At 50.7% G+C, this 14,558-nt stretch overlaps 1 protein-coding gene across 1 annotated transcript in view; it reads right to left on the reverse strand.

Annotated features, from left to right (window-relative positions):
• Window positions 1–14,558, reverse strand: part of LOC119167161 (beta-1,4-glucuronyltransferase 1) — a 444,090-nt gene that overhangs the window by 376,494 nt on the left and 53,038 nt on the right. The window contains exon 5 of the mRNA XM_037418601.2: window positions 343–781. Coding sequence (XP_037274498.2) covers window positions 343–781 — 439 coding nt within the window. The remainder of the gene's footprint in view (window positions 1–342; window positions 782–14,558) is intronic.

Raw genomic sequence — 14,558 nt, forward strand, 5'->3', positions numbered from 1 at the left:
ATAAAGAAGAAATCAAATGTTCTATTCCGGATGCGACGGTAAAACTTCGGAGGAGGCCAAGTTAAGGGGCCGGTGCCCTGTGCGAAGTCAGCGCACGTTAAAGAACACAATGCAGATGCTCGAAATTTCGGAGCCCGCCACTACGGCGTCCCTTGCAACTATATCGTAGTTTTGGGACGTAAAACCCTCCATAACTATTATTACGGCATTATTACGTCGTCACACTTTTTTAATCAATTCGGGTTAACGCGTTCGATGAGACATGCAAGTGTCAACCAGGCTGCGTCCAAGCGTCCAAGCGTTCGAGCTGCGTCCAAGCGTGCCTTCGACGACTCGACTCACCTCGAACGCGGGCGCCACGTAGACGGTCTTGTCATCGCGGTGCGAGTCGACGAACAGCCGGTTCTCGCGGGCGAACGCCACGAACTGCCCGTGCAGGCCGTCGTTGGGCAGGAGGTCGACGTCGAGCACGATGACGAACTCGGTGAGCGCGTTGCGTCGGGCCACATTGCGCAGGAGGTTCACCGGGTACGACACGCCCAGGTCGTAGTTCTCCGGTCCGGGCACCGAGCGCTGTAGCCTGGCAGCCACGGAGTCGCATGACATGGCTCCCCCGCCGAGGGGCGAGGTGGAGGAACTGGATGACGGCGCGTCGACAGAGTTTGCGCCACCACCGCCGATACTGTTGTCGTCGGGCAACAGGTTGGAACCGGCGCCGTCCAGCGGTTGGTGGGCACCGGGGCTCTTGAGAGGGTAGACCAGGTGGAAGCTCGCGTTGTACCTGCGAGTAGAAGCGGGGGTTCCAAATTAGATGGATGAATGGAAAGTCCTTGATTGTGTGAATGGGGAGACGCAAGTCCTCTGAGGGGATAGGCGGTACGTTTTCCGGACAAGGATAAGTCTTCACGTTGCCTCACGGTTAACCTCGTCGCGAGGAGACGCTACAGCTCATTCTGCAAAACTTTCCGGGATATAACGTTCGGAGACAGTCTTCGGAGCCCGTTCCAGTGCAGCTTGACAATAGACCAGTGTCTACAGAAACCATTCTTACATGTCGTCGATGGAGCTCATTGCAGATGCAGGTGCTTTATATATACTAAGATTTTAAGGAGTTTCACTCCTTAGGCTAGCAGTATGGCCTCCTTATAGGCTCTCACGATATGACTTACATAGAGTGTTCATAGCGCAATACATTATAAAATAGATCGTACACTGTCCGTCCGTGCGTGATTTCATTTGTCTTTCCATGCATCCGTCCGTCCGTCGTCAGTCCGTCACTTTGTAAATTCTAAAGTGTGTTCGGCGAACGCCTGTGCCCATTGAGACGGGGTCAGTCAGAATGGAAAGCAACAAAAATGCATGCACATTTGGCCACAATCTCTGGGACTGCGGTTCACTGGTATTTTGCGTGGATGCTTCGAAAAGCTCATCTGGCTGTCCAGTACGCCCACGACAGGGCCAGAGGCTCAACCTCCCTGTTCCGTTATGAAAATAGCCAGGCTGACGCATTCGCGTTAAGTACAGGATAAAAAAAAACTCCCAAGCATTTCCCCGAGGGTGAACAAGGTTAAGTGCGAATACACGGGGTGATGCTATGAGGGGTATTTATTAATTCGCACTATTATATTTATTAATCACACTAGGGTGTCTTTATGGTGTAATGGTTCCTGGGAATCGCAATTTGATCACACGGGGGAGTTTACGTTAACTAACTGACGAATGCCAACGAATTTTAACTTTACTCCCCCTCACGACCCGCTCTCGACGGGAGACTGAGAGAGAAGGCGGGCGCGCGAGAGAGAGGGGTGCGCGCGCAGCTGCAAGGAGCGAGGAGAGCGGAGGAGCGAGCGAAGGGGGAGGGTGTATAAGGCGCGTTACTGACACCGATATCAGCGTCGCGTCCGTGGCTTATTCGGTAGAGCGTCGCGCTGCGGCCCGCCAAGTCCTCTTTCTTTTAAAGATAGAGAGAAGACTGCGGACGCCGCCGACGGCGGTGGATGGTTTGGGGTCGCTTATAAAGTGTATTCACACTTGAAAATCACAGCATATCCACGGAGTGCATGATGAGTGGGGAGAAGCAACCGTCAGTCCGTCCGCGCTACCGTCCGTCCGCTTGTTCTCGCTTCCATCCATCCGCGCGTCCGTCTGTGCGACCATCCATCCGTCCGTGCGTCTGTCCATATTTGCGTCCGTCCGTCGGTCCGTCTGTGAGTCAGTTCGTCCTCCCATCCATGCGTCCGTCCCGGCGTTCGTCTGTTCGTCTATTCATCCGTCCGTGCCTCCGTCCGTCCACATGTAGGTCCATTCATGCATCTGTCCATCCGTCCGTTCATGCATCTGTCTCCCTATCCGTCCGGCTGTCCGTGCGTCTGTTGATCCACCCGTCCATGTAGTGAACAGTCCCTGTTCGTGCGTCTGTCCATCCGTCCGTCCATGTAGCGAACACTCCAAGTATACCACCATCTCGCAAATTTTCATCATATTGTTACGCACAAAGCGAACCAGGACGTACAAGGCTGAAGGGGCTGTTTAATTGGTCGCGAAAAGAAGCGCCAGAGCAGCCAACAGGTTGAAGATCACAGCGTCGCCGTCTTCCTTCTTGCTCCAGTTTGGGGCGGCCAGCACGTTCACCCATCTTTGTTTTCTTTCCAGGCATGCGCAACATTCCTCCCCTCACAGACGAAGCCCGCCGGGCGAGGTAATCGATTCACCTCGGTGTGTACGACTTCGGTCGAGCGACTTGGACTGCTTGGGTTTTAGCGGCTCTTCTACCATTTCTTGTGAGGCGAGCTATAGTGTACGTGACTTCCATGATTTTGTTGAGGACAACAAACGGTCCGTCATATGTGGCCAAGAACTTTTGGCATAACGCGCGTCTTCGTACGGGAGTCCAGAGCCACACTAAATCGTCTGGATGGTAATTTACAGGCCGGTGGCGGACGTGGTAGCCTGCATTCGATTTGTCCAGTGATGCCATTGGCGTAGACGAGCAATACGGCGCGCCTCTTCTGCAAGGCAGAGTGTTTCGGCGACTGAGAGGTTCTAGTGCGCGGATAATGGCAAAACTGTGTCGAATGTGTGCCGTGGCGGTCGTGCGTACATCAAGAAGGGGCTATAGCATTTGCCTCGTGCTTAGCGGTGTTGAAGGCGTATACGTTATAAATGGCAGCACGTCATCCCAGTTCTCGTGATCGGATGCCACACACATAGAGAGCATGTTAACAATTGCTCGGTTGGTGCGCTCCATGAACCCATTTGTTTAAGGATGGTATGGCAACGAGTGACGAAGGCGCTATTCACTCAATTGAAGCAGCTATTTTGCTATATCTGCAGTGGATTGTCGTCCACGATCACCGATGATCGCGTGAGACGGGCCATGTCCGAGGATAACGTGCTGCAGCAGGAACACAGACGCGTCAATGGCAGTTGTGGTTGGTATGGACGCCTTTTCGCACTAGCGCGTAAGGCAATAGACGCATACAATTATCCAGCGATTGCCCTTAGCCGGCTTTGGAAAGGGGCCTACGAGATCAACGCCCACTTGTTGGAAAGGTGTGCTTGGAGGTGGCAAAGGCTGTAGAAGACCAGCCGGAGCAGTAGATGGGCGTCTGTGGCGTTGACACTGCGTGCAGCTGGCCACATACACCTCGACGGACTGTCGCATTCCCGGCCAATAAAAGCCCCAACGTGGGACGGCCAGCAGAATTCACCAATCTTCGTTTTCTATCCAGGCATAAGCAACAATATATTCATCATATAGAAGTACCGCCATCCAGCGAAGATTCCAAGGATTAAAGGAGAGGTGGCTCAGCCGAACGCATACACTACCTTACAGCCTGCGCTTCGTGTCTAGTTCAAGGCACTGCGGCCCAACTTCACTAAACCTCTCTTTAGAAAATTGTAGGACGATTGAGAGTATTTGGTATTCTACTATAAGAGAGCATAATGCCATCCCTAACCAACTGCACAACCTTGCTAAAACCAAGGAGGTTACGCCCAGCGAGTTTAATAAGCAAACTTTTCTGGTCCGACATTGTGCTCAAAGTGCGTCCTTCTACTACAAGTTTTTTTAGCAAGCATAAAATTCAAGGCAAATTTTATTGGAGATTAAGTCACCGATACTCGTCTGTATATGTCTTTTCATCAGAAACAACTCTCTTTTTTTGTTTATGATTAACGTGCGCGGGTTACCTCCTCAATTCAACTAAGTGCGCGCGTGCAGCTCCTCTAATCTGGCTGTGGAGGTGGCTACGTACTACTACGACGCACTACTACTACTACTACTACTACTACTACTACTACTACTACTACTACTACTACTACTACTACTACTACTACATACACTGCAGACGCACGACCCACGGTTTAAGGAGCTTCGGCCCTAAAATAAAGTTTTAAAGAAATAGATGTGCGCGTCTCCCTCTTTTTGCATGAGCACCGAACACTAAATAAAGAGGAATCGGTCAGCCGGAGGCCAATTCGAACCGTCACGTTTCCAAATTTGCACATCCTGAGTAAAATGCACCCCTCGGCATACTCTTCTCTCTGCCCATGGTGCTCGGCTAAAGCCACTCTGTACCACGTCACGTGGGAGTGTCAGGCCATTACAGCCTTACGACCAGTACAACATCCAACAGCGGAGCGATGGGAGGAGCTGCTGGCCAGCGAGAACCTGGACGATCAGTTGAGTCTGATCCACCGGGCCCGCAGAGCGGCTGCTGCAAGCGGAGCCCTGGACTAAGGGCCCCCCACCGCAAGCCAAGCATCTCCGACTACTCGGAGGTTCTCCACAGAAAATTTCATGTAAATAAATAAATAAATACGTTTTCATCACCACCACCTCTTTGTATGATGAATTGGACACGCTGGGCACAGCGACGCTAGCAAGCAAAGCGCTCGCGCTTTGCTTGTACGACGCACAGCACGACCGGCGCCCGCTGACACACGCCCCAGCGGCCCACTGGCACTGTGGTAATCCTTGACTAAGTATTTCATGAGCATTTAATAATCGTCCAAACAGCGTCGCTCCATGAGCAGAATTCACTTCGTGAATCGGCTGCCCATTTTTTTTTCAGAAAAAGCTGTTATGGAAACGCAAAAGTCGCGTGCACGCAGTTGTCCGCCGCCGGTGTCCGTAACCACTATCACGCAAAAAAAACACTAAATAAAATTCACACCATCTTCCCAAAGGCTTATCTGATGGGATGCGAACGGACGAGACAGCAGCTGCGGCTAGCGCTCGACAGGCGAGGAATGAGTGACGTCAGCGCGCAGCTGCGACGTGACTTACTTGGCACCGCCCCAACACCTGCGGCGAGGGGAGCACGTTCATACGGACGCACGGACGGACAGCGTTACACACGCTAGTCAAAGAGCTGCTTCGCATCTAAAACACCAAGGACCTAATGTCTTCTTACTGCATAAAAATTATGACGATTAATGAGTAGTGGGTACCCTGCAAGGGTACTTGTAGCAGTTACCCAAAGAGTGTTTTAAAACCTGAACTGTTACAACTGAAACAGTAAGGTTATTACACTATCGTACCAGTAGTTCACCGACTACACCCGCACCGAGTAACAAAGCGACTTCAGTGGGACGTGCTTAGAACAAATATTCGACGATTTAGAGTACAGAGTACGTATACTATCGGAAAACTTCGAGCTATCCCGGTCTGTCTAGAGAAAAATCACAGCACATCCACGAGGTGAATAATGACGAGCTGGGCGAAACGGACGGACGCACGAGCGTACGGACGCACGAAAGCACGGACGGACTAATGGACGCTTCACCGTACTTATCATCACTTACTCCGTGGAAATTCTGTGACATCAATTTTATTCATATCCAATGTATTGCAACTGGCTACTACGACGACACGGGACATACCAACCCACGGCGTAAGGCGCTTCACCCTTAGGGGCGAACGATTTAGAGTACTTGGTACTCTACTGTGAGAGAGTTCAAAGCAGTCCCGTGGGCCTTACACGTGACGAGGCCGCATCAACAAAAATTATGCCGGTTAAGCAACATGGCAAACTACGGATGTTGACGGCCCCATCTGTGTGTTTAGAAAAAGTGGTTAATGATTTTGAGTACTTGGCACTCTACTGTGGGAGAGCTGATTGCCGTCCCGAGTGTATAGAAAAAAATCCCAGCATATCTGCGGAGTGCATGACGATGAGTGGGGCGAAGCATCCTTCCGTCCGTTCGTTCTTGCTTCCGTCCATCTGGGCGACCATCCGTGCATCCATCTGTCCATCTCTGCGTCCGTTTGAGTCCGTCTGTTAGTGCGCGCTTCCGTCCAAGCGTCCGTCCGTCTATCCATGCGTACGTCCCTACGTTCGTCCATGCGTCCATCCTTCTATCCATCCGTGCGTTTGTTCGTGCATCTGCCAGCCCGTCCATCCGTTCATCCATCTAGTGAACACTCCAAGTACCACCATCTCGCATCTTTTAATCATATATTCAGCATATATAAGCACCACCCTCTAGCGGACATTCCAAGGACTAAACTAGAGGTGGCACTCGCGCACTGTCTTCCGGCCTGCGCTTCGTGCTTACTTCCCACCTTTCACCGCCTGTAGTTCATGGCTATATACTAGTTCACTATATTCATGGCACTGCGGACCCAACCCTCGCTAAGCCTTTCTAACGCAAGGAGGTTACGCCGAGCGAGTTTAACGTGGCTCCCTTTCTGGTCAGATAGTACTCAGTGTGTCCTTCTGATACTAGTTTTTTTTTTAAGTAAGCATCAAATTCTAGGCAAATTTTATTGGAGATTCAGTTACCAATACTCGTCTCTGTAAGTTATTTCATCAGAAACAACTATCTTTTTACTTATGATTAACGTGCGCGAGTTTCCTCCTCAATTGAGAAGGTTACACGCGTGCCGCTCCTGCAGTCCGGCCGTGGAGGTAGCTACCTACTACTACTACTACTACTACTACTACTACTACTACTACTACTACTACTACTACTACTACTACTCCATACATCGCAGACGCACTACCCACGGCATAGGGAGCTTCGCCCCCAAAAAATGGTTAACGATTTAAAGTACTTCGTAGTCTACTATGGGAGAGCATAATGCCGTCTCTCGTGTGTTTAGAAAAAATTGTTAACGATTTCAAGTACTTCGTATTCAACTATGGGAGAGCACTGAGCCGTCCCGCTAAAAGCCTCCGTCGCAATGAACGGCACTGCGACACAATTTCTGAACAGGGAGGGGGGGGGGGGGGGGTTAGAGAAATTGGGTAACGATTTAGAGTGCAGGGTACTCTACTACGGGAGAGCTCAAAGCCGTCCCGGAACAGAAGGACAATGAAGACACGGAGATATCAGCGGTGACAAGCTTTGAGGGCGAAAACCGATTGAAATAAAAGTGAAGTGTGTTTTGAAAAACTGGTGAACGATTTAGAGTACTTGGTACTCTACTATGGGAGAGCACTAGGCCGTTCCGTGGGCCTCACATCGATTCCCAAGGGACGATTACTGTGAAGTCTGTTTAGAAAAAAAAATGTTTAACGATTTCGAGTACTTCGTACTCAACTATGGGAGAGCACTGAGCCGTCCCGCTAACAGAACAGACGAAATACTGGTGATACAGTTAGATCTGCAGGGTAGAGAAAGTGGGTAACGATTTTGAGTACAGGGTACTCTGTGTTTAGGAAAAGTGGGTAACGATTTAGAGTACTAGGTACTCTACTATAGGGTACTGGTGGGGGGGGGGGGGTTAGAAAAAGTGGGTAACGATTTAGAGTACCAGGCACTCTACTATGGGAGGGCATAAGCCGTCCCTACCATGACAAACTAGTTTTTTTTATTTGTTTAGAAAAAATTTATTTACAGCATGTACAGAACACAAAGGCTTCATACCATTCCAGTAACAGAGCATATACACCTCGGCACATCTGTTAAAACGATGTTAACGATTCAGAGTACGATGTACTCAACTATGGGAGAGCAGAAAGCCGTCCCGTGTGTTTAGAAAAAACGTCTAAAGACGATTTCGACATTCTATAGAGACTGATACACAAGACACTTATGTTTGTGAAGCATTTAGGTGATACAGGACCCTCAATATGTTACTGCGTTTACTTCGCAGTAAAATCGCACGTGTAGAAATCAATTTTATCCAAAAGAAACAGGCATTCAGCATTTCAGTATAGCGACGCCCAAAGAGTGTTTCTTTTATTCGGACACATTAAAACACCGCTCTAAAACGCTGTTTTTGCTTTGTTACTACGATTAATACACGCTGTCTTGGTACCGGACGAGAGGCCACCACTAACGTACACTGCAGGCGCCCACTTCCCGAGTCAATAGAGTTTTAGTTTGACAACATGGTAGCCCCGAGCACGTTCGCGTGCTTCTTGCAGGACATTAATAAATGTTATTCCGTTCTTGCGGCCCGCTCTGCTCTTAGTTGGACCGCTAGGCTGCAGCGGAGCGGTAGAGGATTTTCTCGTTTTAGTTGTGCGTTTTCCGTTCTAGAGCGGAACTTTCAACTGTTGCAGCACCCTCTGGCCAAGATCAGCCTGGTTAAACGGAATTAGAGACCACTTTTACAAAGTAAAACAAATATACATAACGCAAGTGTTGCTCGCGAATCATTGCTCTTACAGTGCGTTGCCAGTCGATTTCATCGAAGAAAAATAAAGCGTCGACCTGAAGATAGTCACGCGATGTCGGCGAGGTTGCATTCCAGAGGACGAGAGGTCGCGCGCTGTGTCCCCCTTCCACTTGCGAATAAGGCAGCAACGCTCCGCGCTCCGCTCCGCCAGCCCTTGAGCGGAACGTGGGCCTCGCTACGCTAACCTGCTTACGGCCGTAGCGGAGGGTGCATGCGCACTCGAGTTCCCGCTCTGCTCAAAGGGAAGCTGAAGCACTCTTCTAAAAAAATGACTTAAGAGCATGTAAAGACAGTTTGATCCCTGCTGAATGAGAAAAGCGACGTGAGAGTTCTCAAAAGTGAACGCCGATAGCCCTTTTTGGTGTAAAAAACAGGGGCTGTGGCCGCCGGGTTTCTTTGAGACGCTGAGCGAACACGGTGACGTCACATTCTCGACATGCCACGTCATTTGCAACAGCAGCACTGCTGAAATGTGGCCTCTTCGATTAGTTCCGGCAACGGCACGTCATAAGTTAGTCACGGAGGCCATGGTTGAAGATAAGAAAGAATACTTGCTCCAGGACAGAGGAAACGAAGTTGACGTATGTTTCCACGCCCACACTTTCAGCTTGTCTGCGGGAGCGGAGCAAGACGAGCTTTTATTTCACCTGTTCTAAAGCTCCTGCTGCTACAACCACGAAAAAAAATTACGACATCGTCAACAATAATGTCGGTTGTTCATAAACAAGACGTTTGATTGAATTGTAAAATCCCTTCAGCTCCCTTTTAAGATTAAGAAGGGTAAGAGCGCACTGAATACGAATACACAAGGAAAGGACACACACACACACACACACACATAGCACACATAGCGCTATGTGTGTGTGTGTGTGTGTGTGTGTGTGTGTGTGTGTGTGTGTGTGTGTGTGTGTGTGTGTGTGTGTGTGTGTGTATATATATATATATATATATATATATATATATATATATATATATATATATATATATATACGTATTCCGTGCACTCTTACCCTTCTTAAACATAAAATACCAACATGCCCACCTTTCCACTGTAGGGTTGGGGAAGGAAGAAGTTGCAGGTGATGGCATCCCACCGCTGCCACCAGTTGTAAGAGATGGGAAGGAAGGAAGGTCGCTGATGTAACCGGGTGGAGGAAACGAACGGCGACAAGAGGATACGGAAAACAAGAACATGGTTTATGGTATTATTTACACATATTTACAGAAAAGAAGGGTTAGTGGTTTCACAAACCACGAGCGTGGTGGTTGAACATAGTTCAGAGCGACGTCCAGCACTCGGCGGCGTCGTTTTATGCCCTGTCGGGCTCCTCCTCTCCAAGTGGAACACCAATCACACACACACAACAGGTGAGGGGGGCGAGCATGCCCGGTCCACGTGAACGTCACTGCACGGCAAGGTGGCACCAGCAGGGCTCTTCCTCGTCGTGTGTGTGCCGCTAGTCGAGAGTTCCCACGATCCTGGCCGCATACTTCAAAGGGTCCGCCGCACGGTTCGCCCAATTAGCGGGGCGATCCGCGGCGGCCGCCGCGGTCTCCCCCAGGAAGACGCCGTCTCTGTTGTCCTCTCTGTGGCGTCGCGGCGACACGACGTCTCATCCTCCGGCCAGCAGGGTCAATGCCTGGCGGGCATAGGCAGTCGTCCGGTCGGCTACTTGACTGGGGATTAAAAAGGAGCGCCGCTCCGCCGTCAGCTCTGTCGCCAGTCACGCCAGCTTTCCCGTTGCCCAATGAGTCGCCGAGTCCATTAGTCACCACTTCTGCTTGAAGGGACGACAAAAGGGTCCGCATTTGAAGGACGGGAACTCGCCTTTGCTTGCTGTTTGGTCTGGATAATTGCTCAAATCTTCGACAGCGTCTGTTAGACTGGGCGCCGAAGGGATTGAGAGCCTTTCCCGTGGACCAGCTTACGCACAACGGCGACTGCCCAGACGAATTTCCAGGCCAAACTTAACACCACCTTGGTTCCCTTTAAGCTAGATTCACAAGCGAGGGCGAAATCCCGCTGCTCCGTGGACCAAATAGTCACGTGATTAGTTTAATCGGGCACAGCAGCGGAGACGTCGCATGCATGTGCACAGCCAGAGCTACGCTCGCGGAGTCCTCGTGCATACTCTCGACTCCTATGCCTATGCAGCGCGCTTAGTTACCAAAGACCACTCGCCTCGTCTAGTGTCACACGAAACACATTCAGTCGTTACCGCAAAACTGAAACACGTGGCTTTTGAGCAAACAGCCTGCTTTCAATCGACGCTAATTCGAGCAACGTTGACAGATTTGACGCTGAATCCCCTCGATCGAGGGCATACGACCATCAAACGGGCGGATCGAAATAGCGGCAACGCATTTTCACCGTGCCGCGAGCGGAGGAGACCGGACGAAGCAAGGACGGCAACTTTTGATGACACGCACGCCACGCGATGCACCGTCCGCTGCGCAAATTCCTCCTCCGTTCCCTCGTGTGAATCGACCTTTAGCTGCTGAGCGGAGCGTAAACACACCTAACTAAAACTCTGCTTCTATTTTCCTCAGCCGATCCGTCCCACTACAGGCAGCGGGAGCAACTATGCTTCTCGCACAATGGACTTCGACATTGCGACCCGGCGGGTTTCTCTCCGGCCGTTCCAAGCGCTCCGCCCCCCCAGCAACAATATGTTCGCGCGAATCACGCGCCCTGCTGCCGAAAGAGGGAGTGCTGACTGTAGATTCCGTTAAGATTCCGGCGGCAGCGGAGAGCGTGGCGTAAACCAGGGCGCACCGCAAACCGACGTTCACTTCGAATGGCTCAAAGTCGCGTTTTTTAAGGGCGATTCTCCTTGAGCCGTGGATAGTGCACCCTCGATGTATGGTAGTAGCAGTAGTAGGTAGCCACCTCTCGTTTAGTCCTTGGAACGTCCACTGGATGGCGGTACTTGTGTATGATGAATATATTGATACACAGCAGCCGGCACGGCCTTGCTGAAAGAAAGAGAAAGACGACTTACACAGTCGTATGTGCGAGAGACGCCCAAGTGGCCCGCCAAAGGAGCGTCATGAAGTTGGTTCAGGTCAGTCGCACGAAGATGTGCTGGTATGACGGGGAGCAAGTCATGGCCATATGGATCGAGGTTACGGCGATACAGCACCCCGTTTCTGACCAGGAACATTTGTAGAGATGCGCCGCGAGACACTGATTCAAGCTTGTCAATGATGCTTCGCAGGGAAGCATCCCGGCATTGTTCGTGGCCAAGGTTGAGTAGCTGCATCACAGACAGAAGGTCTGGAAAGGTGTCAGTATGGGCAGCTTCTTCCACAGGGTAGCGTGATAAACAATCCGCATCTTGATGCGACCGCCCTGTTTTGTACGTTACGGTGAACGTGCATTGTAGTAAACGTAGGGACCAACGAGCGAGGCGTCCTGTGGGATCCTTGAGTTAGGCCAGCCAGCAGAGCACGTGGTGGTCGGTAACTACCCGGAATGGACGCCCGTATAAGTATGGGCGAAACTTGGAGACTGCCCACACAAGAGCGAGACACTCACGCTCCGTGATTGAATAGTTGCACTCGGCGGTAGATAGCAGTCGGCTTGCATATGCTATAACACGGTCATGTCCGCATTGGTGTTGCAATAGCATTTCCCCTATGTCGTGCCCACTAGCGTCAGTACGAACCTAGGTTGGAGCTGATAGATCGAAATGAGCTAAAATCGGCGGTGTTGTAAGGAGCGTCGTGAGCTGGGAAAAAGATGGAGCTTGATCAGCACCCCAGTAAAACGGGGTGTCCTTCATCAGAAAGTTTGTGAGTGGGCGTGCAATGATGGCGAAGTCTTTAACAAACCGTCGAAAGTAGGAGCACAAGCCCACAAAACTGCGAACGTCCTTTGTTGACTTCGGGACAGGAAAGTCTGTGACGGCGTGAATTTTCTCGGGATCCGGGCGGACTCCGGCGGCACCGACGAGGTGGCCAAGTACGGTTATTTGACGACGAGCGAAGTGGCATTTCGAAGAGTTCAATTGAAGTCCGGCTCAACGAAAAACTTCAAGAATCGCCGATAAACGATCGAGATGGAAGTCGAATGTGGGCGAGAAAACGATAACGTGTCTAAATAACATAAGCAGGTTGACCATTTAAACCCTTGGAGCAATGAGTCCATCATTCTTTCGAATGTAGCCGGCGCATTACAGAGACTGAAGGGCATAACTTTGAAGTGATAAAGAACGTCAGGAGTGACGAATGCGGTCTTCTCACGGTCCATCTCTTTTGCAGCGATCTGCCAATAGCCAGAACAAATGTCGATAGTGGAAAAATACGTAGCACCGTAAAGGCAGTCTAAGGCATCCTCGATTCTAGGCAACGGGTAAACATATTTCTTCGTAATTTTGTTGAGATGCCGATAATCTACACAAGAGCGCCATGTTCCTTCCTTCTTTCTGATCAGGACGACAGGAGAAGCCCAGGGGCTACAAGAGGGCTCGACTATGTCTTTTGCAAGCATCTTTTCTACTTCCTGTTTTATGACTGTAGCTCGGACGCGGAAACCCGGCATGGACGTCGGTGAATCGGGCTCGCGTCGCCAGTATTGATGCGATGAGTAACAACACTCGTTCGGCTTAAGGCCGTGCTGGTGAAGTCGAAAATATCACTATAGCACTCCAGGACGTCACGGAGGGCTTTCGCTTGATCAGGAGCGAGGTCTGATGGCACCATGTGGTCAACGTCGACGCCCGATGAACATGATAGAATTGGTTCATGGTCTGAGGTGCAGCAATCATTCACTCTGGAGGGCTCAACCGTATGGTCTTGTAGGGCAGTAATTTTGGCCAAGGAGATACCTCGGGGAAGAATTTGGGCAGTGAGGGCAAAATTGACAATATGAAGGCATGTGCGTCATCAACGTCACCTTCGAGTGACATCATGCACATAGCTCGACTCAAGCCTTATCACCCTCTTTCTACCGCATCCGAGTTGCTCAAGCACCGAGACGGTGCTTCTTTCTACCGCCGGGGGGTTAGGATACACAACAGCCGGCACAGCCTTGCTGCAGGAAAGAGAAAGACGACGTCGGTTGCTGGTTGTTGATGAACTGTCGCCATCTTGTTCGCCAAGCACGGTCCATCGTATATAATTTATTTAAACAGTTACTCGTAACAATATGATGACAAGATGCGAGATTGTGGTACTTGGAGTGTTCACTAGACGGATGAACGGACGGACGGACGGACGGACGAACGAACGGACAGACAGACAGACAGACAGACAGACAGACAGACAGACAGACAGAAGCACGAACGGACGGAAGTACGGACCGACGGACAGACGGACGCACGGACGGACAAAAGCATGGACGCATGGACGCTTCGGCCCACTCATCATGATTCACTCCGTGAATATGCTGTGAATTTTTATAAGGAAACGGAGAAGGACAGGCGGCTGTGACAGTGGTGTGGGGCCTATCTTTCTCTCGACGCTCTGTATTTGAAATTGCGCCATCCCGCTCGCACGACTACGGTAGCAGACAGCTTGTCCTAAGTTAGGCGGTGTGCGGTAGGTACTAGCTGTTTTGTCAGTACACCTCAACCGTACTGATCAAGACACTGATTTGCATCGTGAGCAAATAGTAGCTGCATGCCCGGATTCGCAAGCAGTGCTTAAAAAAAATGAACAACCATCCATTCTTAGCACGGAGCCACTAGGGAAACCCTTTGAAATATTTTGTCCATGCACCTCGAGTTGTCTATTAATGCACGCTCGCGCTGCCCACATACTGGCTTCCGGGTTAGCTTAATCCAGCTTTACTCACGATGCCGCGTCGCATGCGTCCTTACCCTGGCGGCAAAGTCGCGAAACGGCCCCTAATCTCAGAGGTCTCCTTTCTAGTAGCACCAGTTGTGACGGCTCGGAGCAAAACGGCAGAAGGCAGCACAGGGAA

This window comes from Rhipicephalus microplus, chromosome 6 (genome assembly GCF_043290135.1).
Source record: "Rhipicephalus microplus isolate Deutch F79 chromosome 6, USDA_Rmic, whole genome shotgun sequence".
Taxonomy (NCBI): domain Eukaryota; kingdom Metazoa; phylum Arthropoda; class Arachnida; order Ixodida; family Ixodidae; genus Rhipicephalus; species Rhipicephalus microplus.